The sequence below is a fragment of the Gekko japonicus genome, unplaced genomic scaffold (assembly GCF_001447785.1).
Source record: "Gekko japonicus isolate JY-2015 unplaced genomic scaffold, Gekko_japonicus_V1.1 scaffold565, whole genome shotgun sequence".
Lineage (NCBI taxonomy): Eukaryota > Metazoa > Chordata > Lepidosauria > Squamata > Gekkonidae > Gekko > Gekko japonicus.
In genome coordinates, this window is record NW_015176468.1 from 457366 (window position 1) to 481341 (window position 23976).

At 47.0% G+C, this 23976-nt stretch overlaps 1 protein-coding gene across 1 annotated transcript in view; it reads left to right on the forward strand.

The window, feature by feature from the left end:
• Positions 1-23976, forward strand: part of SDAD1 (SDA1 domain containing 1) — a 53620-nt gene that overhangs the window by 26002 nt on the left and 3642 nt on the right. Inside the window, exons 13-21 of the mRNA XM_015427112.1 lie at positions 342-400; positions 3082-3158; positions 5912-6009; positions 6637-6713; positions 8431-8560; positions 9319-9410; positions 11975-12165; positions 13337-13421; positions 19112-19273. Coding sequence (XP_015282598.1) covers positions 342-400; positions 3082-3158; positions 5912-6009; positions 6637-6713; positions 8431-8560; positions 9319-9410; positions 11975-12165; positions 13337-13421; positions 19112-19273 — 971 coding nt within the window. The remainder of the gene's footprint in view (positions 1-341; positions 401-3081; positions 3159-5911; positions 6010-6636; positions 6714-8430; positions 8561-9318; positions 9411-11974; positions 12166-13336; positions 13422-19111; positions 19274-23976) is intronic.

Genomic DNA, 23976 nt, shown 5'->3' on the forward strand with positions numbered 1-23976 from the left:
CCCTGAGTCTTGTCTCTTTTGAATGTAACAAATGTTTTCCTGTCTCATATCTAGAACCAGTGTTCGGATTTTGCCCAGCTATGCACTTTTATTTATCTGCCTTTCCCCTCCAACATTACTTTATCAAAGCCATACTTTACAGGAAAATGGTGTCACAGAAGAGATGGTAACATTTGTATTGACATTCTGTGAGTTTACTGATTGCAAATTACCTGCAGGAACAACATTTTACACATAAGTTACACATTTTGCAACTTTAACTGTGTTGTCAGTGCTGTTTTGAAAAACGTATAATTTCTCAACACCTTCTGCTCTTTCTGGCTTCAATTTTTGTTTTTTAGACGTTACCAAAATTCTGCTTTTTGCAGCACAAGCTTCCCACCAGCTGGTACCCCCGGAGGTGAGGACTGTTTGAGATTTTACTGACTTTAGAGAAAGGTTTGGGGAGTAACGCAGCAAAGGAATTTGCTGAGCTCTTGACTCAGCCTAGAAGTAGAATAATAAAGTTGGAAGTGACCTCCAGGGTCATCTAGTCCAGTGCAGGAAATTCACAATTACCTCCCCCCACACACACCCCCAGTGACCCCTGTTCCATGCCCAGTAGATGGCAAAAAACCTCCAGGATTCCCAGCCAAACCGTCCTGGAGAAAAATGGCTTCCTGACCCCAAAGTGGCAATCAGCATTTCCCTGGGCGTGCAAGAAAGGGCCCCAAGAACTAAGCACTGAGGCAACCCTTCCTGCCCTCCCTCTCAAGATCTGCCCAAGTTCACAGAATCAGCATTGTTGTCAGATGGCCATCTAGCCTCTGTTTAAAAACCTCCGGAGAAGGAGAGCCCACCACCTCCCAAGGAAGCCATTTCCACTGAGGAACGGCTCTGTCAGACAGTTCTTCCTAATATTTAGCCCAAAACTCTTCTTATTTAATTTCAACCCGCTGATTCTGGTCCGACCTTTTCGGGCAACAGAAAACAGCTCTGCACCATCCTCTATAGTAAGTAATAAAAAAATGTGTACATCATCACATGTGTCAGTCATATAAGTGTGCTCTGGTCTGCATTTGAATGGATAATACACATGTGCTGGGAAGGAGTTCTTGCCTTCAGGTCCATGGCTTTGAAATGATGTTCCAGGGAAACCTAAGGGCTTTCTTTGGAAGCTTTGTTAGTTCCGTAGAAAGAAGATCAAAAGAAGAGTTGTGACAGACAGTGCTTTAAAAACTCATAAGTGCTGTATATACATGTGACGGACTGTGAAGGGTTAATGCTTCACAGATCCAGAGAGCCTTTGAGTGACAGGCTGCTCAAACAGATTTCATCATCGGATAGCGCGTCAGTTGAGAAGAGTTGGAAACTGACTGCTGAAGAGAACTCAGTTTTAACACGTGACTGAGGCCTGGGAGAGTGGCAAGAAAGAGTGGGGGGATCACTGAAGACATATTCAGGCCAGGAAAAGGGACAGAGCTTCTAGTTTAGAGAAGTAATTCCCTGCCCAGTTGAAAAAGGAGATAACTCTAAAGAATGGAGTGATCCCTGATGTGTTTAGAGAAGGATTTTGGATACTTGGTAGTGTATCCCTGCCTTCTGAATCTTGAAGTCAGTTAAACTCAGGAACTTATAATGGAGTGTTTAGCAGACACTGAAAATAAAGCCTCTCTTCTCAAAGATTCTAATCTAAGACTTTGTGAAAAACTTAAAACTCTTACTTGCTGGAAACATATTATCTGGGGTTTGTGAAAACACTAAGTTACTTCAGCGTTATTATTGATTCACCTCAGACATTTTACCCCCGATTCCACCTGACCTTTTCCCCTCTACATTGAATAAAATGTTTTGTTTATTTCTGAACTTTCAAAAGACTCTCGTGTGCCATTTTCAGAAGCATACGTTTAAGAAGGACATCTTGTCTCTTCCCTGGGCTGAGCCAGCATCGAAATATAATAACGTGACAGGGTGGGACAGCCATAAACCTTCAAATAAGAAAATAGATAAAAGGGCTGCTCAGTCAGAAAGGGAAAGAAGAAAAAATTGAGGGGAAATCCTGTGTGTGAGAGAGGGAAGAGGGCGAGTCCTCCATAACAGGTTTGGGGTTTTTTTTTGGAAAGGCAGCTCAGCTTCTGCTTTCAGTCTTCCCCTGCAGTATGTCACTAGAAAGGGGAATGTCAAGTATCTTCCTAGGATGCACTTTTGGTTGATGGCCAGAAGTCCTGGCCAGGCCTCATCATAACGGAGTTTGAACCCTGGAACGAGTCTGAGGATTGTGTGCAGGAGTTCCCCGTCGGCTGCTCAGGGATTCCTCCAGAAGACAAGCCAGTGGGGAAGGAATTCCCCAATGGTAGATACTCTGAAAACCACTGCAACATGTCAAATGTGACTCTCTAAACACTTGAGCTGCGGTGGCTCAAGTGGTTAAGATGCTGAACTGCAGGCTGTGGAAGGTCGCTAGTTCAGCAGTTCGAGACCCGAGTGTGCCGCATGACGGAGTGAGCTCCCGTCTCTGGCCCCAGCTCCTGCCAACCTAGCAGTTCGAAAGCAAGAAATTGCAAGTAGATAAATAGGTACCACTTCGGTGGGAAGGGAACAGCGTTCCGTGCGCCTGGGTGTTTAGTCATGCCGGCCACATGACCACGGAAACGTCTTCGGACAGCGCTGGCTCTTTGGCTTTGAAACAGAGATGAGCACCGCAACCCTAGAGTCGGATTCGACTGGCTTTCGAATAAGGGAACCTTTACCTAAACACAGGTTATCCTGCAATTTCCTACTGGAATAGTCTCCCGCCCCCCTTTTTAAAAGTGCATTTTGGGAAACAAATTTAATCTTTTACGAGTGGCCCAAGGTCAAAGGGACGATTCTTTGCATGGATAGAACTTTATCCCCGAGTTCCGTGTAATTCAGAAGTTTGCGTATTAACGTTGGCACAAGTTGATCCTAGAAATATTTCCTCCTTCGCCCAGGCTGTGGAGGGGAGTGGAGGGATGTATGTGCAACCTTGAGCACATTTCTAGAAAAACAGAGTTAGAGAAGATGCTGAATGTAATTGAAAGGCCAGCATGCAAATCTAGATGTATATGTTTCTTTCTTCAGATTATCCAGTTGGTGCTGATGACAATAGCCAACAACTTTGTCACGGACAAAAATTCTGGGGAAGTGATGACTGTCGGGTAAGTAACTAGACCTCAAGAAAGCTCAAGAATTCCGTGGTTCATTACGGTGTGGGTAAGAAGGATATGTGGTGGAAACCTGACTTTCTTCCTGTATGTAAGGTTAAGGTGGTAAAGGACAGAGCCAGGGCCTTATCAGTCGTGGCCTCAGCCTTCTGGAACTAGTTGCCTATAGGAAAGCACCCTGGGGGTTTAGAAAAGAGAATAAAGCCTGCTTTATTTAAGAAGTTGAACTGCTTTTATATTCTATTTAGATTGTGTACTTTAGCTATCTGTTTTGCCTTGTATTTTACTCTTCATAAATTTGATTGTTTTTTTTGTAAGCTACAGAGTATACATGTTCTCCATGTTAGAAAATACTTAGTTTGCAATACTTGGTGAACACATGTATTTATTCAATTCATTTATACTGGGGTGTCAAACATGCGGCCCGGGGGCCGGATCAGTCCCACGGAGGGCTTTTATCAGGCCCGCAGTGGAACTGGCTTTCCTCTGCTTCTTCTTCCAGTTCTGCTGCTGCTGCTGCTGCATCATCATAGGTTTGCAGCTTACAGATACACCCCTGAACAGCATACTCAAGATTGCAACAGCACAGACATTTTGATGCAATAATTCAGAGCAAGAAGTGTCAGTGATCAGACACTGTTAAATAAACAAAATGTGGCAAGAGTGCTAATGTTTTAAGCATGCTTTTATTTTAAGTAAAAAACCAAACCTTTGTGTTTGTATCCTTTATAAAGTTTATATCTCCGCTGCCTGGCATTACATTTTACGACACACAAGGCCAGGCCCAACAAGGTCTCATTTATGTCAGATCCGCCCCTCATAACAAATGAGTTCGACACCCCTGATTTATACCCCATCTTTTTCCCCATCGGGGGCCCATGTTAGTTTACATCATTTCCTCTTCTACATTTTATCCTCCCAGCAACCCTGCGAGGTAGGTTAGGTTGAGAGAGTGCGACTGGCCCACGGTCACCCAGTGAGCTTCTACGCCATGTGTGGGTATTCAAAACTGGGTCTCCCAAATCCTAGTTTGACACTAGGTCATGATAGAGGTTTACAAAATTATTCTTGGGATAGAGAAGGTGGAGAAAGAAGTACTTTCCTCCAACACAAGAACTCGTGGGCACTCAAATGAAATTAATGAGCAGCCATGCTCCCTCTAAGCTGTGGAGTCTTGTGAGCAAAAATTCTACTTGGTGAGCTACTGGCATTAAAATTGTGAGTGAGCGATTTGGCTACTGCATAAATTAGTTAGCTCTGGAGCCGTCCTTCCTGAGCTACGACAAAAATCTGTGAGCTGGAGGCTAAAAAACTATGAGCTAGCTCACTAACTCAGCTTAGAGGGAACACTGCTCTGGAACCATCCTTCCTGAGCGAAGACAAAAATGTGTGAGCCGGAGGCTAAAAAACTGTGAGCTAGCTCACACTAACTCAGCTTGGAGGGAACACTGATGAGCAGTAGCCTTAGAACAGATGAAAGGAAGTACTTCTTCACCCAAAGAGTGATTAACACGTGGAATTCACTGCCGCAAGAAGTAGTGGTGGCTGCAAGCACAGACAACTTCAAGAGGGGACTGGATGAATGTATGGAGTAGAGGTCCATCAGTGGCTATTAGCCAGAAGGTATAGATGGAACACTCTGTCTGGGGCAGTGATGCTCTGTATTCTTGGTGCTTGGGGGGCCACAGTGGGAGGGCTTCTGGGGCTCTGGCCCCGCTGGTGTACCTCCTGATGGCACCTGGGTTTTGGCCAGTGTGTAACACAGTGTGTTGGACTGGGTAGGCCACTGGCCTGATCCAGCATGGCTTCTCTTATGCTCTGCGTGACCTAGTACTGAAGAGACCCTGCTCACAGGGAGCTCCATGTGGATATTGGAGCATCCATTTGCACACCAAATCTGTCATGAATGTTGAGATTTAAAAATATTCTGCAAGGAAGTGTGGATGTGTATCAAGTATTTGGCGCTGTGGTGAGATGAAATGCTCTCACACCCAAATAGAGAATCCGGACTAATTGGCTGTCTAGGAATTGTTCTTTAAACTATTGGTCCCAGAATCTACCAGTTTAAAAGCTGTTTTGCAACCTTGAATTTTTTGATAGTATAAATGTTCTGTTCTGTTCTTTGAATTTTGAGTTTTCTATCTTTTTTTGAAAAAAAGAAATAATCCTTTTTATTAGACACATTAGAAAATAGAAGCCTGTGAAAAGCAGCCCTGTAGCTATGGCAAAAAAGAAGTGCCAAAAAGATTGAATCTCTTATAATTTCACAACCGTATTTGAATAAGTACAATTTAAAGCAAACTAGCTGTCAGTGTTATCTTTAACTGCTTTTAGGAATTTTTCCGTACACCCAAGTCTTACACAGAGATCTTACCTAAACTTCTGAGGGTTCTATCCAGAGATATCTAAAAGTTGCTTGTCACGTCAATGCATAATTTTATGTTATGCTAAATATTTTCTAGCTTAAACATGTGATTATTGTCTAGATAAAAGATTGATTCTTAACTATCGATGAGATAATCAAATAGATGTATCTAAGAATACTCCTGTTATGCGCTCATTATCTATCAAATTGTGATCTATTTGCATAGTCCGTACAGAAATAAGCTTTTTGGGGGGAGCAGAATTCAGGTTGTTCTTTTTAACGAGATGTAAAAAAATTTCAAGGCGCATAGTAAGTATAGAAAAAGAATATCCGCTTATACCAGATTCCGTTACTCAACTTTGTTTTACTTCCCACTTTCCAGGATTAATGCTATCAAAGAAGTATCAGCGAGATGCCCGCTCGCCATGACAGAAGACTTGCTTCAAGACCTGGCACAGTACCGATCTCATAAAGATAAAAGTAATTTCACCTTTTCTTTTTTTTTGCATAACCACAACAATCTTTAGGTTTGGTGTGGTGGTTAAGAGCGGCGGACTCTGATCTGGGAGAACCAGGTTTGATTCCTCACTCTTTCACATGCAGCCAGTTGGATGACCTTGGATCAGTCACTTCTCTCAGAGCTGTTCTCTCAAGAGCAGTTTCTGTCAAGAGCTCTCTCAGCTCCACCTACCTCACAGGATATCTGTTGTGGGGAGGGGAAGGCAAAGGAGATTGTAAGCTGCTCTGAGATTCCAAATGAAGAGCGGGGTATAACTCCAATCTCCTCTTCTTCTTCTTTCAGGTTCCCTTTTGCATAATTATTGTTGTTCTTTTGGTTCTTTTTGTTTGTATTGTTGCTGTGCTGCCTATTAAAGGCCAGAAACCTGTTACTTTTACAATATGCGAGGTGGCTATTTTCTTTGATTCCAGAGGCATGGGGTTTCTTGTTTCCTGCTGATACTGTATTTCTGAGAATTCGGGTGTGCTTATTGATTAAAAAACAATAATAATTTAAAAGAAGGCAGCAGCACACTTTATAAACCAGTTCCACACAGACACACCCCTGCTTTTCAGAGCGCCTTTAATTGTAGCCATTTTTCTTCACAGATGTAATGATGTCAGCAAGAACACTGATACAGTTGTTCCGGTCGCTGAATCCGCAGATGTTGCAGAAAAAATTCCGGGTAATGAAACGTTGAATTTTCATGCTCGGGGAGTGGGGGTTCAAATCCTCACTCTGCCATAGAAGCTGGCTGGGTAACCTTGGGCCTGTCACACACTTTCGGCCTAACTTACCTCAGAGGGTTGTTGTGAGGGGAAAACAGAGAGGAGGAGGTGAACAACTTAGTCCACCCTGAGCGTCTTGGAAGTAGGGTGGGATAAAATCTAAAATTTCCTAGGCAGGGTATCATGTTAGTTATTTCACTTCTCAGGGTTGCGTGCGGCCTGCAAAGAAGCCTCTAAGATGGATCTTCATGGTTAACTGAGCTTGGGTGTTTGTTCTAGAATCCAACTCGGGTTAAGAGATGTTTCTCAAAGCAGGTGCAGTGCTGTGATTTAAGAATGGGACACTTCAGAGGGACCTTTGTGAAGAGAGAGGCCAGAAACGTGAATCTTAGACCTTGCATGAGAACATTTACTTGGTGGCGATTGAGAGGGCCATCAAGTTGGGAGCCGACTTATGGTGGCTCTGTAAGGTTGGTAGGGAAAAATGAGAGGGAAAAACTTAACCTGACACAATTGAATCAAGTACCTGAAAGATAAGTTCGAAAGCGGGGCCAAAATCCAAAATGAAATATGAAGTAGTTGTATTTATTACAAAGACATTTAAAAGCATATCAGGGCCCAACACAAGCCTCAAAGTATGGTGAAAAGTAACATGTGTCCAAGAGAAAACAATAGTGACCTAACACGTTTCAACCCAATCGGGCCTTCCTCAGAGGTCAAACAATAGAAGGTACAAATAGGCTCTTATTACAATCAGAAGACAATACACAACTAGATATAGGACCAAAACAGGAGTGGTCAAAAAAAGAAATCAAAAGACACAAGATGTGAGGCATGTATTTTTATGCACGACTAGTTCATATTTAGGAGCTGTGGTGGCTCAAGTGGTTAAGACGCTGAACTGCAGGCTGTGGAAGGTCGGTAGTTCAGCAGTTCGAGACCCGGGTGCCGCATGATGGAGTGAGCTCCCGTCTCTAGCTCCAGCTCCTGCCAACCTAGCAGTTCGAAAGCAAGAAATCGCAAGTAGATAAATAGGTACCACTTCGGTGGGAAGGTAACAGCGTTCCGTGCGCCTTGGTGTTTAGTCATGCCGGCCACATGACCACGGAAACGTCTTCGGACAGCGCTGGCTCTTCGGCTTTGAAACGGAGATGAGCACCGCAAACCTAGAGTCGGATTCGACTGGCTTTCCTTTACCTTTACCTTTAGTTCATATTTCGTTTTGGATTTTGGCCCTGCTTTTGCTTTCTAACTTAGCTTTCAGGTACTTGACTCTGTAGTGTTTTCAAGGCATGAAATGAGCAGTGGTGGTTTTGCCATCGCCTGCCTCATAGTAGCAACCCTGGGCTTCCTTGATAGTCTCCCATCCAGTTCCTAACCAGGGCTGACCCTGCTTAGCTTCCAAGATCTGATGAGATCAGGCTAGACTGGACCATCCAGGCCAGGGCTAAGTATGCTTATGCTATATCAAACTGTGACTGCAAGTCTTTTTCTTCTGGTGTGCAGCCCGTAATCTTTAAGCTAATAATGACCTCACGTCCTTACAGAGAGAGAGAGAGAACTTCTGCGGATGGCCAGATTTTGTGTGGCATGAACACATCACTGGAAGAATCCTGTGGTGGTGCAGGTGGAATTATTTGCTTGTTTGAAAATAAATGTCTGGATTGCTTGTAGGGTAAACCGACAGAAGCCACCTCAGAAGCCAAAATCCACGAGTACGGGGAGTTGACCGCCAAAGACTATATTCCAGGAGCCGAAGTCCTGGACCTTGAGGCCAAGGAGGAAGATGGAAACCGTGAAGAAGGTTCTTTGGCTCTTTTTGCAGAATCATCATGACAGTGAAGTTTGGGTTAGGATGCAGAATGGGGCGGAGAGCCCGTCTGATCCGTTTCAAGGCCCTGGATTTTAGGAACAAAGTTAATGCTCTGCCATCCCAGTTTCTAATACTTCGATTAGGGTTGCCAGCTCTGGGTTGGGAAATACCCGGAGTTTTGGGGGCGGAGCCTGGGAAGGGCGGGGTTTAGGGAGGGACCTCAGCAAAGTACAGTGCCACAGAGTTCACCCTCCAAAGCAGCCGTTTTCTCCAGGGGAACTGATCTCTGTCGCCTGAAAATTAGTTGAAATCCCAGTAGATGGCCACCCACCGCCTGGTGGTTGGCTGCCCTAACTTTGATAGATTTTCTAAATAAGACTTGGTCTTTAGTGTATTTTAAGAAGAACTCTTCTTGTCCCCTGCACTTGGACTTCCTCTGGGCATGTGTGTGGCTCTGCTTCCCATGGCAGCCATTTTGTGTTTGGTTCCATTTCCCACGGCAGCCATTTTGTGTTTGCGCCCGCCATCCTACATCAGAATTCCAAAGGTGCCCACAGGCTCAGAAAGGTTGGAGACCCCCCCCCCCCGATGAGAACAACACTGAACCTGATAGACCAGTGGCCTGACGCAGTAATAAGGCAGCTTTGTAGTCTTTGGAGATGAGCATGCTTCCCTGGTGTAAAGTCTGAAGATGCTGAAACAGTTGAGTTTTTTCCTCCCCCATTTTGCATCTTTTTATCCCCTTGCAGATGGCTGGGAGAGTGCCAGTTTGAGTGAAGAGGATGAAGATGGAGAATGGATTGATGTGCATCATTCCTCAGATGAGGAACAGCAAGAGCTGGTAAATTTTATACCCTTATACAACTTGACTGCCTTCCATACAGGCTCTTTAACCCATATTGTAATGTTTCCCACATTAAAGCATTAAACACTGGCCTGTTGCAGTTAATGAATCTTTAATCTGGGCTTTCCAAAACCTGTTTTGCTTCAGTTCTGTTGCCCTTTATCCCTTAGGTGTGTGAAACCTTAAAGCAAATCTGTTTGGCTTCAGGAGCCAGTGAAAGGGACTATATTCTTTGCCCTTATCTAACATACTCTTAATAAAGCATTGAGTTGGCTGCTGTGCATGTGTTCGTGTTACCTCGTGTTACCTGTACTACCTGGATTAAATTGGTTATGGGGCTCTGTCGGTGACTTGTTACATGTACTATTCCACAAGTTACCTTTTCCAAGTTTTGGTCTTTTCCATCGGTAACATGGGAATTTATTGTGTATCTAATTTCTAACTTGACCCCTGCGCGTGGATCAAAAAGTCTGCACAGCGGGGCTATATAGGAGATAGGGGGGATGTTTATATGCTACCTTCCAGGTTTGACAAAACGTCTGAGGAGTTGGGGAGAAAGTTATAGGGTTAGGCAAAAAAACAAAACACCAAAACAGTAAAAACACTGAGAAAGAAAAAAGTTGGGTGGCATTATAGAATTTATAATATGGTTTTTAAAATATATATTTTTAAAAAAGAGAGAGAGATGAGGGGGGGGCACAGAAAAAGGAAAGGGGAATTGAAAAAGATTTTCAAGGTTTACAGTTATCCAGGACTTTCAAAGGTTATCATTATATAGATAATGTATAATATATAAACCATATATGTCAAATATAAGCTTATCCAAGAATATTTCCATTCTTTACTTTTTCCTAGTCTTATCATTGTAGCTGCAACAAAAATAGGAAGAGATTTAATTCTGTTTCTATACACCATACCTCTGTTTATTTCAAAAACTGTATTAAATTATTATTATTATTATTATTATTATTACTACTACTACTACTACTACTACTACTACTACATTTCTATACCGCTCCTTCCCGGCGGCTCGGAGCGGTTTACACATATACATTTAATCGCCTAACTAGGGCCACATACGTATCAGGGGAGATGGATGCCTTACCAGGCACCTACGCAGCGTAGGTCTTTCTGTGGCGGGGTCTTACTAGGACCAAGCGGTAGTGTCCTTCGGCGGAGGTCTTTTTTCCCGTCTCTTCGGCTCGGCTTCCTGGGATGGTCCTTTTATGGCACGTGGCTGCACGATGAGGTCGCAACTGGTCTCTGTCCCGGAGGCTCCAACCGTGCTTACGTCACCGCGCCTCCATGTCGCCTCCAATCGCCTCCCGTCTGCCGCCGATCCGTCGCCATGTTCTTTTTACCAGCTCGCCGCTCATCGATTCACCACATCGTCCAGCTGCCACTGCTGCCCTCCAATATTGGAGGTAGGGTAGGGTGCCCCCCCCCCCACCTTTAGGAACATTTGTCTAATTGCCGTTAAGGGCTTTCGAGCCGCTGGGTGGGCGGGAGCTAGGATAAGGCTTGGTCGGGAGCTAGGATAAGGCTTGGTCACCCCAGCTGCGGTGGGACTCGAACAGCTATTAAGGCTGTTCGGAGATAGTTTTACTTGCAGACATTTACTGCCTGCGCCACCGCTCCCAGTAATTAATTAACAAATTAATTAACACCACTCCCAGTTAATTAGAATTAACAGTTCTGTAATCTTCAGTTACAAAGTATATAACCTTAGATAACATTCATACTACATTCTTCTAAAATTAAACCGTATCCATTCTTAGATGGTTTTAAGGTATTGCTTTAAACTATACCTGTAAAACCATATGAAATGTAACAATGAAGCATTTAAATAAAATAAACATATATGAAATATTGAAGATATAGACAAATATAGATTTATCTAACAAATTAACAGATTATTGAACTGGTGTGGTAAAATGGCTTAGCGAGCTGTGAATCAGGAAGCCCCCAGTTCAAATAACAACTCTGCCATAAATTTATTTTTAGTTGTCACTGAGCAAGACACTGTTTTCTCAGCTTCACTCACCCATTTTGTGGATGGATAAATAATGGGCTAAGGGCCGCGGTGGCTCAGAGGTTAAGATGCTGAGCTGCAGGCCAGAAGGTCTGTAGCTCAGCAGTTCAAGACCCTAGTACTGCGTGACGGAGTGCGCGTCTGTCTCTGGCCCGAGCTCCTGCCAACCTAGCAATTCAAAAGCAAGAAATTGCAAGTAGACAAATAGGTACCGCTTCGGTGGTAAGGTTCCATGTGCCTCGGTGTTTAGTCATGCCAGCCACATGACCACAGAGAAGTCTTCGGACAGCGCTGGCTCTTCAGCTTGGAAACAGAGATGAGCACCGTCCCCTAGAGTCAGATTCGATTGGCTTTTGAGCAAGGGAAACCTTTACCTGTAAATAATGGGCTACCTTAAAGAATTGCTGTGAAGACTAAACTAATCTAGGAGGAGTGCTTTGGAAGGCTCAGACAGCCCTGTAGAAGTGCAAAGCCGTCTTAATGCCCACAACAAAACACCCTTTCCCCTGTTTGCCTCTGTGTATTAAAGGCCGAGACAGTTAAAGCCATGCCTGCGGAGGAGAGGAAGGCCAAAGCCGCAGCTGTCAGCACCAACAGGCTTCTCACCCAAGAAGAATTCCAGAAAATACGCCTTGCCCAGCTGAGAAAAGAAGTCAACTCTGCACCGGGCAAAGCTGCAAAGAGGAAGAATATTGAGATAGACAGCGAAGATGAAAGGAGGTAAAAGACCTGGAACTCACCCTTCCAATGCTATAAAGAACATCCTTCTAAGATGTTCTTGCTTGTCCTTGAACATCTTGGTGGTGATGCTCAGAGTGTTGGCCTGTTATCTGGGAGACCCAGGTTCGAGTCTCTGCTCTCACATGGAAGCTTGTTTGGGTGACCTTGGGCCAGTCAGACACTCTCAGCCTAACCTACTTCACAGGGCTGTTGTGAGCATAAAATGGATGAGCGGAGAACAATCTAAGCCGCTTTGGGTCCTCACTGGTGAGAAGAGTGGGGTGTATAAACTGTCACCTGAGGCCCTCTTCCATTTATCTCTTTTTTCAAAGAGGGGAGGTAGATCGCAGCAAGAAGTGGGGCCGTCTCAGTTGTGACACCCCAACTTTGGGCCCTGACCTGGATAGCCCAGGCTAGTCCAATCTCGTCAGATCTCAGAAGCTAAGCAGGGTTGGCCTTGACTAGTATTTGGAAGGGCAACCTCCAAGGAATACCAGGGCCGTGACGCAAGCCACCTCTGAAATGTCTCTTGCCTTAAAAACAAGTCTAGCTCGCCACCTAGTGGTGCACAACACTAAAAGAGCTAAAACGTTTGGCTGCCAGACAGTCTTAGGATCTCCTGCCTGTACTACACACAATGCCATACAATGATAATAAGAATAATAATGCCCCAACTTTGGAGTGCCCTCTCCTTGGAGACTTGCCTGGCATCAGACCTGATTTGCTCTTCTAAGCAATGGGAATGTACTTCCTTCAACAGTTACGGCCAGTGTTCCCTCTAAGCTGAGTTAGTGTGAGCCAGCTCACAGTTTTTTAGCCTCCAGCTCACACAATTTTGTCTCAGCTCAGGAAGGGATGGCTCCAGAGGAAACTAAATTATGCAGTAGCCAAATCGCTCGCTCACAACTTTAATGCCAGTAGCTCACAAAGTAGAATTTTTGCTCACAACACTCCACAGCTTAGAGGGAGCATTGGTTACGGCCACCATTTTATGGGCATCTTTTGCCAGTTGTGTATATTGACAGTGTGCGGTTTTATTTGCCACCCTCTGTCTCCTGATCGGCTTCACGTATTTCAGGATAGTATCGCACGCACGCTTATTTACGGTGGAGAAGCGTCTTTGTGGTGACATGATGCCGTATTACCGTTTCTTCCGGTTCATTTCTTCCAGAGGAGAGCTGCTTTCCCTCAGGGACATCGAACATCTGCATAAGAAGCCCAAGTCAGACAAAGAGACGAGATTGGCCACAGCAATGGTGAGGCGTCCTGTCGTGTTTTTAAATCCTGAATGGGTGCCGTACGGTCTCCTCGGAGGTCCCTAAGTCAGCTTCCAACATTTGTGAAATGAAAAACAGGCTCTTGGGGGAGGGGACAAAATAGGCACATTTCAGTTTGAGGGCGGGGTGGGGGGAATCCAGCTGAAGCAGAAGAAGATGTTTCTGGATCAGACCCATGGAGAGTTCATCTTAATGGAGTGGGGGCAGATCAGTCTTTAAAAATTTGTGCTAGTGTCGGGACCTGGGTCTGTTGGGGAAGGCTCGCTGTATCCGCATCCTCCAGGGCACGACTTTTGGCTAGAGAATTCGGACGTGGCCGTAGATGATATCAGAGAAGGGGGTTAGATGACACCCAAATTCCTCTCTCCTGCTTGCAGGCTCTCAGTTGCGTTCTCTCTCTATCTTTCTCTCTGTGTGTGTCTCTCTCTGTCTCTGTCTCTCTCTGTCTGTCTCTCTCTCTCTCTGTCTCTCTCTCTGTCTTTCTCTCTCTCTCTCTCTCTCTCTCTCTGTCTCTCTCTCTCTCTCTGTCTCTCTCTCTGTCTCTGTCTCTCTGACTCCCTCTCTGTCTGCCTGTCTCTCTCTGTCTCTCCCCCATGCTCTTCCTCCCTGGCCAGCCTTGAGCGCCCTGCTTCAGTCTTCCCTGTCTGGGCAAGGTCCAGTCCTGAGTCAACCAAATCCCTCCTTCTCTCTGAGGAGGATCTGTGTGATGGTCAACCCTTGCTCCCAATGGGTTGCCCTTTCTCTTTCCTTGAACCCGCCCCTTAGCCTCATTCTCGGTGTGAAGTGAGGCTGGCGCACCGGCTTCCCATCTCCCAGAGCGCCCACCCCTCGTTTCTCCCCACCATCCAACTCATCTCCCCGTGGGGGGGGCAGTCCCTCCGGCGCTCCGCACTTTGAGCGGGGGGGGGGCCCGCGTGATGACATCGCTTCCTCAAATCATCCAGGTTTGTAAGTGCAGGGGTGGGGCTGGGACCCTATACCCCAGACAGCTCGTTTGCACTGTTTTTCACCACACCCTCAAAAGTGCTGGGTTACCTCAAACAAGGATGTGGGTTTCAGCAGCTTGCCTTTCTGTAGCTTCTTTGGTGTCCATGGCCTCCGTTTTCCTATCCAGTACTCCTTGCCCCCTGAATTGTGACCTTGACACCCTTCCCACCCAAACCCCATTCAATCCCAGGCCATCAACTCCTCCCTTCTGTCTTTCAGGCGTGACCTTGGATCAGTTATGAGTTGTCTAAAGAGCTATTCTCTCAGGAACAGTCCTCGAAAGAGCTCTCTCAGCCCCACCTACCCCACCGGGTGTCTGTTGTGGGGAGGGGCAGCGACAGGAAGATTGTAAGCCGCTCTGAGATTCCGAGGCAAGGGCGGGGTATAAATCCAATCTCCTCTTCTCCTTCCTTCCTTCCTTCCTTCCTTCCTTCCTTCCTGGTCCCTCTTCCTCGATCCCTCCCCTCTCCGCCATTCTGTCTCCCTGCCAATGTCGGTTCCTCTTCTGCCAACAGCACAAAGCCCTCTCTGGAGCTTTCACACACGCTGGACAATCCACTTTCAGCACGCTTTGCAACTGGGTTTTACAGAGTGAAATGGCAAAACCCGCTTCCAAACAATCACCGAGAGTCCATCGACAGTGGATTATTCACCGTGTGCGACAGCGCCGAGAGCTCAGTGTCTTCTTCTCTCCTCCCTCCGTGAAAGTTTTTCCCTCCAGCCTCCCTTTTCCTCTGCTACCTCTGGGACCCCGTCCCTCTTTACCCCCCCCCCAGGGTCTCATCTCAGAGCCCTCCCGTGAGCACAGATCGGAGCAGGCAAAGAGCCAGGGGTTTCCCCTCTTTGTGGTTTTCAAGGCAAGAGACCTTCAGAGGTGGTTTGCCATTGCCTGCCTCTGTGTCGCGACTCTGGCATTCCTTGGAGGTCTCCCTTCCAGTTACTGATGAGGGCCGACCCTGCATAGCTTCTGAGATCTGATGAGATCGGGCTAGCCTACGCCACCCAGGTCAGACCCAAGATTACGTATCACCATTCGATAAAATACTTTGAGTCATAGAGCTGGAAGAGACCTCCAAGGACATCTAGCTCAACCCCCTGCACAATGCAGGAAATCCACATCTACCTTCCCCCCCCCACCCCTCAGTGACCCCTGCTTCATGCCCAGAAGATGGCAAACAAGACCCAACAGGATCCGTGGCCAAACTGGCCTGGAGAAAATCGCTTCTTGACCCCAAAGTGGCCATCGGCATTTCCCCGGACATGTAAGATAGGGGCCACGAGAACTAGGCACTGAGGCAACCCTTCCTGCCCTCCCTTCTCGTGATCTGCCTAAGTTCACAGGATCTGCATTGCTGTCAGATGGCCACCTAGCCTCTGCTTAAAAACCTCCAAAGAAGGAGAGCCCCCCACCTCCCGAGGAAGCCTGTTCCACTGAGGGACTGCTCTGTCAGGAAAGTTCTTCCTCATGTTTGGCCAAAAACTCTTCTGATTTAATTTCAACCCATTGGTTCCAGTCCGACCTTCCGGGCAACGAAAAATAACTCTGCACCCATCCTGTATATGAGATCCCTTCAAGTACTTGAAGAGGGTTATCGTATCACTTGTAGCCGTTTCAGAGGGCGGCCATGTTGGTCCGCAGTAGAGCAGCTAGCTGCCTTTGAGCCCGGTGGCCCCTTAGAGAACAACGAGATCTGACGAAGGGAGATTTGACTCTCAAAAACTTATATCCCGAAAATCTTGGTTGGTCTCTTGAGGGGTTACCGGACTCGAATTTAGCTAGACTTGTAGCAGAGGTGGGATTAGGGTTAGCAGCCTCCAGGCGGGGCCTGGACAACTCCCTGAATGACAACTTATTTCCAGACTATGGAGAAATGGCTGGTTTGGGGGGTTGGCTCAGTCTCATTATAAAGAAAAAAACAGAAGGAAACAACAAGGACCCAGCAACCCTAGAGAGTAGAACAATACAAAAAAGTTGCCGAACAAGTTCAAAGTCTTTGTTGTCAGAAAATTCTAATATCAGTTGGGAGCTGTGTTCAGCCACTTGTGAATTGACTTTGTGAACAGAAAGAATGACTACAAACTGAGATGTGACAAAGACTTTGGTCGAAACGAACAGCTAAAATCTCGAGCAAGTTCGTCTTGTTGGGACTTCGGTCTCTGAATGTGCAGCTACTGAAACAAAAAGAATATGTATTAAATTACTAATATTTTGCATAAGTATATTGAACTTGTTCGGCAACTTTTTTGTATTGTTCTACTCTCAGTCTCATTATACCCTGCTGAGCTCCCGCCCGCCCCAGGCTCTGCCCTCAGATCTCCAGAGCCAGTTTGGTAGAGTGGTTAGAAGCACGGATTCTAATCTGGGAGAACCGGGTTTGATTCCCCACTCCTCCACATGCAGCTGCTGGTGTGACCTTGGATCAGTCACAAGCAATGTTCCCTCTTGTGAGCAAAAATTCTAGTTTGTGAGCTACTGGCATTAAAGTTGTGAGCCAGCGATTGGGCTGCTACATAAATTAGCTTGCTCTGGAGCCATTCTTCCTGAGCCAAGACAAAAATGTGTGAGCCGGAGGCTAAAAAACTGCGAGCTAGTTCACACTAACTCAGCTTAGAGGGAACACTGGTCACAAGTTCTCTCAGAGCTGTTCTCTCAAGGGCAGTCCTCGAGAGAGAGCTCTCTCAGCCCCATCTACTTCACGGGGTGTCTGTTGTGGGGATAGGAAGGCAAAGGAGATTGTAAGCCACTCTGAGACTCCTTCAGGTAGTGAAGGGTGGGGTATAAATCCAATCTCCTCTTCTTCCTGACCTGGCACTGGCAACCCCAGGCAGGATATCTGTGCATGAAACAAGGGTCTAGATATCTGGCCAGGATTGAAGTCTTTCTAACTGGGATTGTTGTTGTTTTTTTAAAACTGGAACAACATAAAGCCAAAATAGGGTTGCCATGTTATGGAAATATTTACTCCCCCCCTCTCCAAAAAGGAAACACACAGACTGAATTTAACATCCTCAAGCCATGCCTGTAACCAATGCTCCCTCGAAGCTCTGGAGTCTCGTGAGCAAAAATTCCACTTTGTGAGCGACTGGCATTAAAGTTGTGAGCGAGCAATTTGGCTGCTGCATACATTGGTTTGCTCTGGAGCCCTCCCTTCCTAAGCTGAGACAAAAACGTGTGAACTGGGGGCTAAAAACCTGTGAGCTAGCTCACACACACTCGGCTTAGAGGGAATACTGTAGAATACTGTAGAGCAATGCTCCCTCGAAGCTGTGGAGGGTCTAGATATCTGCCCAGGATTGAAGTCTTTCTAACTGGGATTGTTGTTGTTTTTTTTTAAACTGGAACAACATAAAGCCAAAATAGCATTGCCATGTTATGGAAATATTTACTCCCCCCCCCCCCAAAAAAGGAAACACACAGACTGAACTTAACATCCTCAAGCCATGCCTGTAACCAATGCCCCCTCAAAGCTCTGGAGTCTGGTGAGCAAAAATTCCACTTTGTGAGCGACTGGCATTAAAGTTGTGAGCGAGTGATTTGGCTGCTGCATACATTGGTTTGCTCTGGAGCCCTCCTTCCTGAGCTAAGGCAAAAATGTGTGAGCCGGAGGCTGAAAAACTGTGAGCTGGCTCACAGTAAGTTTAGAGGGAATACTGCCTGTAACCCACCCTCTCCACCCCCACCCCGCTGCATTGCGGTATATTTTTTTTAGAAGACTTGCCCGTTGCTCAGACCTTATTTTTCTGTCAGAGAATATGTTCACAATGAGTATCTCTCCCGGGAGGGGGGGGGGGAAGCTTTCAACAGATACTGGACACTGGGCAGAGGTTTATCCAGGTGTCCTTAGTCCTAATTGTTGGGTCTCCCCGAAAAGGGCCTAGTCTGCGAAAGCCTGGCCAGGTTTTTGTCATTACTGTTGGCAGGTGCGGACTTGCCCCATTGCTTTCCGCTGTGCTGCAGCCAGCTGGGTCCAGGCCAAGGGCCCTGTGGCTGCTTGGCTGAGAGTCAGCTGGGAACGGCACCACGGATGCCAGCAACAGGCGTGTCTGCTGCCATCTTGCCCCCAAGGGCCTGGATTTGAGTCGAGCTGTCTGCACCGCAAGGTCTACTTTTCTCTGCTTGCTCGCGGGTGGTTGGAATGTCCTGTTCCTCCCACATGCATGTGATCCGATCACGAACTCAACTGCGTCAGGCAGGGAGGGTTTTTTGCCAAGAAAGGGGGGGGTTGTGTGTGCAAGAACCAGGGCTATTTTGGGGCAGGAACGCACAGGAACGGAGTTCCGGCTGGCTCCCAAGTTGGCCACACCCAGCATGAACTCATTAGCATAATAGGCCACGCCCAACAACAGAAACTCATTCAGATTGGCTACATTAGAGGTGTGTGGCCTAACATGCAAAGGAGTTCCTGCTACAAAAAAAGGCCCTGGGTTTTGACAACGAACAAGGTAAACAGAATAAGAAGCAAAAGGTGGGTGTGGCTGGATAACCACACTTCTGGTAACATGGGGGTGCGGCCTAATGTGCTAATGAGCTGTGCTGTCAGGGGTGTGGCTCAATATGCTAATGAGTTCCTGCTGTTGGGTGTGGCCTACTATGCTAATGAGTTCCTGCTGGGCTTTTTCTACAAAAAGAGCCCTGCGCGGCGAGAACGAATTTTCAGCCATTTCCTCTCCCCCACTTTCAGGCTGGCAAGACGGACCGCAAAGAATTCGTGAAAAAGAAAACGAAACTGAATCCGTTCGCCAGCTCCACGAATAAGGAGAAGAAGAAGCAGAAGAACTTCATGATGATGAGATACAGCCACAACGTCCGGTTTAAAAATAAGCGGTCCTTCAGGGAGAAGCAGGCAAGTGGCCCGTGACTGGGTTCGCCTCACTTGTTTCCAACTAAGAAAAGGAGATAGGATAGGGGTCCCCAACACTTCTGAACCCATGGTCACCTTTGGCATTTTGGTACAGCGTGGTGGGCCCAGCCACAAAATGGCTGCCGCAGAGGCCAGAGCTAGTCTCTGTTTATGCTCTGGTTTATACAGTTAAATCTCTTGATAAATCCCAAACATCAGCCATGATATTTTTTTCCGCTATAATCTTTATTTAATTCTTTATTTATAGAAAACATTTACGAGGTGCTTCTCTTCGTTACGGAACTCAGGCTTAGATAAAAAGCACATAGGATAAAATACATTATAAAACCAAAATTTATAATCGCTGCCGAGGACTGCTACGTAAGAACGTAAGAGAAGCCCATGTTGGATCAGGCCACTGGCCCACCCAGTCCAACACTCTGGGTCACACAGTGGCCAAAAATACCAGGTGCCATCAGGAGGTCCATCAGTGGGGCCAGGACACTAGGAGCCCTCCCAATGTTGCCCCCCCACCAAGCACCAAGAATACAGAGCATCCCTTACCCCAGCCTGAGAGTTCCTATCTATACCTTGTGGCTAATAGCCACTGATGGACCTCAGCTTCAGACGTTTATCCAATTCCCTTTTGAAGCCATCCATGCTTCTAGCCGCCACCACCTCCTGTGGCAGTGAATTCCATGTGTTAATCATTCTTTGGGTGAAGAAGAACTTCCTTTTGTCCATTCTAACCCGACTGCTCAGCGATTTCATTGAGTGCTCACGAGTCCTTGTGTTTTGAGAAAGGGGGGAAAGTCCTCCTTTCTCTACCTGCTCTATCCCATGCATAATCTTGTAAACCCCGATCATGTCACCCCTCAGCCATCGTTTCTCCAAGCTAAAGAGACCCAAGCGTTTTAGGCCTCGCCGCGTCTCAGGCCTCACAGCTGGTGCCCGTGGGGGTGAGGGGAAAATTGGGGGGGGGCCTCTTGAAGCCGTCCATGCTTGTAGCTGCCACCACTTCCTGTGACAGTGAATTCCAAGTGTTAATCACTCTTTGGGTGAAGAAGGACTTCCTTTTATCCGTTTTAACCTGACTGCTCAGCAATTTCACTGAGTGCCCACGAGTCCTTGTATTGTGAGAAAGGGAGACAAGTACCTCTTTCTCGACCTGCTCTATCCCATGCACAATCTTGTGAACCTCGATCATGTCACCCCTCAGCCGTCATTTCTCCAAGCTAAAGAGCCCCAAGTGCCTTAACCTTTCTTCATAGGGAAAGTGTTCCAACCCTTTTATCATTCCAGTTGCCCTTTTCTGCACTTTGTCCAATGCTACAATATCCTTTTTGAGGTGTGGTGACCAGAACTGTGCACAGTACTCCAAATGAGATCGCGCCATCGATTTATACAGGGGCATTATGATACGGGCTGATTTGTTTTCGGTTCCTTTCCTAATAATCCCCAGCATAGCGTTGGCCTTTTTTATTGCAGTTGCACACTGTCTCGACATTTTCATTGAGTTATCTACTACGACTCCAAGATCTCTCTCTTGGTCAGTCTCTCTTGGTCGAGGACTGCTACTAAACTTAACCAAATGCAGTCCTAAATAAAAACTGTCTTCAGCTGCCTCCTAAAGACCAGGGCTATTTTTGGGCAGGAACGCACAGGAACGGAGTTCCGGCTGGCTCCCAAGTTGGCCACACCCAGCAGGAACTCATTAGCATAATAGGCCACACCCAACAGCAGAAACTCATTAGGATTGGCTACATTAGGGTGGTGTGGCCTAACATGCAAAGGAGTTCCTGCTGCAGAAAAGACCTGGCTTTTGACAACAAGCGAGGTAAACAGAATAAGAAGCAAAAAGTGGGTGTGGCTGGATAACCACACTTCTGGTAACATGGAGGTGTGGCCTACTGTGCTAATGAGCTGTGCTGTCAGGGGTGTGGCCTAATATGCTAATGAGTTTCTGCTGTTGGGTGTGGCCTATTATGCTAATGAGTTCCTGCTGGGCTTTTTCTACAAAAAGAGCCCTGCAAGACTGAAGGTGAGAAGACCTCTCTGGGGAGGTTGTTCCACAATCGTGGGGCCGCCACTGAAAAGCCCCTCTCTCGTGTACCCACCAAATGAGCTTCTTGATGAGACAGCCTCTCCCTGTGATCTTTCTTCTCAGACAGGAACATATGGGAGAACACAGTCCTTCGGATACCCAGGTCCCAAGCCATACAGTGCTTTAACCCGCCGGTCCCTTTAAGGTGCCACAGAACTTTTTCGTTTTGTTTGTTTACAAGGAAGGAGAGCAATTGCAACGCCGGTTAAAATGCATTCCGCCACAGAGTTACACTTCCATGCAATGAAATGATAAAGCATTCTGCGTGTAATGCTAAAGAAATTTAAAAGAGGAAATTGCATCCCGGGAAACAGGTTGTTTTCTATGAGCGGCCCAGGAAGTAGTGGGCATGGGGAAATTGTATGTTGCTTGGGGTGACTGTACCTTGACCCATCCCTGACTTCCCCAGATGGAACTCCCCCCTCCCCTCCACAGGATATGCCTTCAGCAAAGGAGGCATTTATGTTTAAACGCAATACAGAGTCAGGTCTCCAGAATGGTAAAGGGAGATGTTAATTTTGCTTCGGCCGCTTTTCAGTTAATCGCTCGCCTTCTTCGCGAGTCAGGTGGATGCCTTCCGGGGAAGAGGCGATCGGCCTGACTCAGGCTTGTGCTTTTGTCCCGAAGGTTAGGCACAATTTCATTTGTCTTATCTGCCTCATCCACACACCTCAAATTACACTCGGCCTTTTATTTAAATTGCTTGCTCCCCGTTTAATTACGTTGTTGTGTTTCCGGAGTCTTCCAGACTATGGAGAACTGTTTCGCAACAAGCTGTGTTGTGTGCGCAGTCAGGATATTTTAAAGCAAAAAATTCCCTAGAGTTCCAGTCAGTGTTCCCTCTAAGCTGTGGAGTTTTGTGAGCAAAAATTCTACTGTGTGAGCGACTGGCATTGAAGTTGTGAGCGAGCCATTTGGCTACTGCATAAATTAGTTTGCTCTGGAGCCCTCCTTCCTGAGCGAAGACTAAAATCTGTGAGCTGGAGGCTAAAAAACTGTGAGCTAGCTCACACTAACTCAGCTTAGAGGGAACACTGGTTCCAGTACAGGGTGCAACTAGGGAGCCTTCGTAAGTGTTTACCACTCTGAATCAGTGTTCCCTCTAAGCTGACTTAGTGTGAGCTAGCTCACAGTTTTTTAGCCTCCGGCTCACACGTTTCTGTCTGAGCTCAGGAAGGACGGCTCCGGAGCAAGCTGATTTATGCAGCGACCAAATCGCTCGCCCACAACTTTAATGCCAGTAGCTCACAAAGTAGAATTTTTGCTCACAAGACTCCACAGCTTAGAGGGAGCATTGCTCTGAATATCTGATGGCTTTTAGGTCCGCCCCCCCCCCTTTAATTTCCTAAATTGAATTTCTAGTCCTCATGGTTGTGAAGAAGCAAGAAGAAGTATAGGGAAATGGTGAAAAACTCAGCAGCTGTGATTGCCAATGGTTAAGGCAGGGGTCCCTGATGTGGTGCCTGTTGACAACCATGGCATCGCCATGTTTCCTGGCGCCCACAAGTGTTTTTTGGAAAGTGGGCTGGGCCAGGTGGGAGTTTTGCAGAGCAAGGCTTTTGATTGAGTATTGGAGAGCTGATTGGCTGGGCAGATTTTTAAAAGCCAGTTTGGTGTAGTGGTTAAGTGCACGGACTCTAATCTGGGAGAACTGGGTTTGATTCCCCACTCCTCCACTTGCAGCTGCTGGATGACCTTGGGCAAACCATAGTTCTGTCAGAGCTGTCCTTGAAAGAGCAGTTTTTCTCAGAGTTCTCTCAGCCCCACCTACCTGACAGGGTGTCTGTTGTGGGGAGGGAGGAGGGAAAGGAGTGTGTAAACCGCTCTGAGACTCCGTGTGAAGGGCGGGGTATAAATCCAATCTCTTCTCTTCTTTCTTCACTGTGTGACTGGAGGTAAGCTGCAGCAGCCATTGCATGGCTGGCTCTGCCTCTTGCGGGAGCCATTTTGTGGCTGCACCTGCCACACTTGCATCACAGAGGTGTCAAACTCATTTGTTACAAGGGCTGGCTCTGACATAAATGTCAATTCGTTGGGCCGGGCCATGTGTGTCATAAAGTGAAATGCCCGGTGCCAGAGATATCTATATATCTAATAGCGAAGGCGCCCCCTGCGTGCGGATATCTAAATCCGCACATCGGGGGCACCTGGGGGGCAGGGAGGTTTTCCTGCACACTTGGGGCAGTCCCCAGGTGTGCACAAAAATCTAAAAAGTAGAAAAAAATATAGGGGGGATATTTAAATCCCCCCAAAAGTAAAAGAGCCTTCCCTGCGCATGCGCAGGGAACGCTCTGGGAACTCTGCGGCGGGCTGGCTGTTGGAAGCCGCTCAGGCCTTGCCGCAGGAGCGGGGTGGGGGGAGGGGGGAGGAGATCGGCGGCGGTGGAGGGAACCGCCAAAGATGAGGGGCAGGAGGAGATCAGCGGTGGAGGAGGAGACCGCCGGAGCCAGGGGGGAAGGGGAAGAAGGAGATCGGTGAGGCCTGGCGGCTGGAAGCTGCTCGGGCCTTACCACTGGAGCCGGGGGTGGGGGAGGAGGCCGGGGAAGGGGGGTGGAGAAGATCGGTGAGGCCCGGTGGCTGGAAGCTGCTCGGGCCTTGCCGC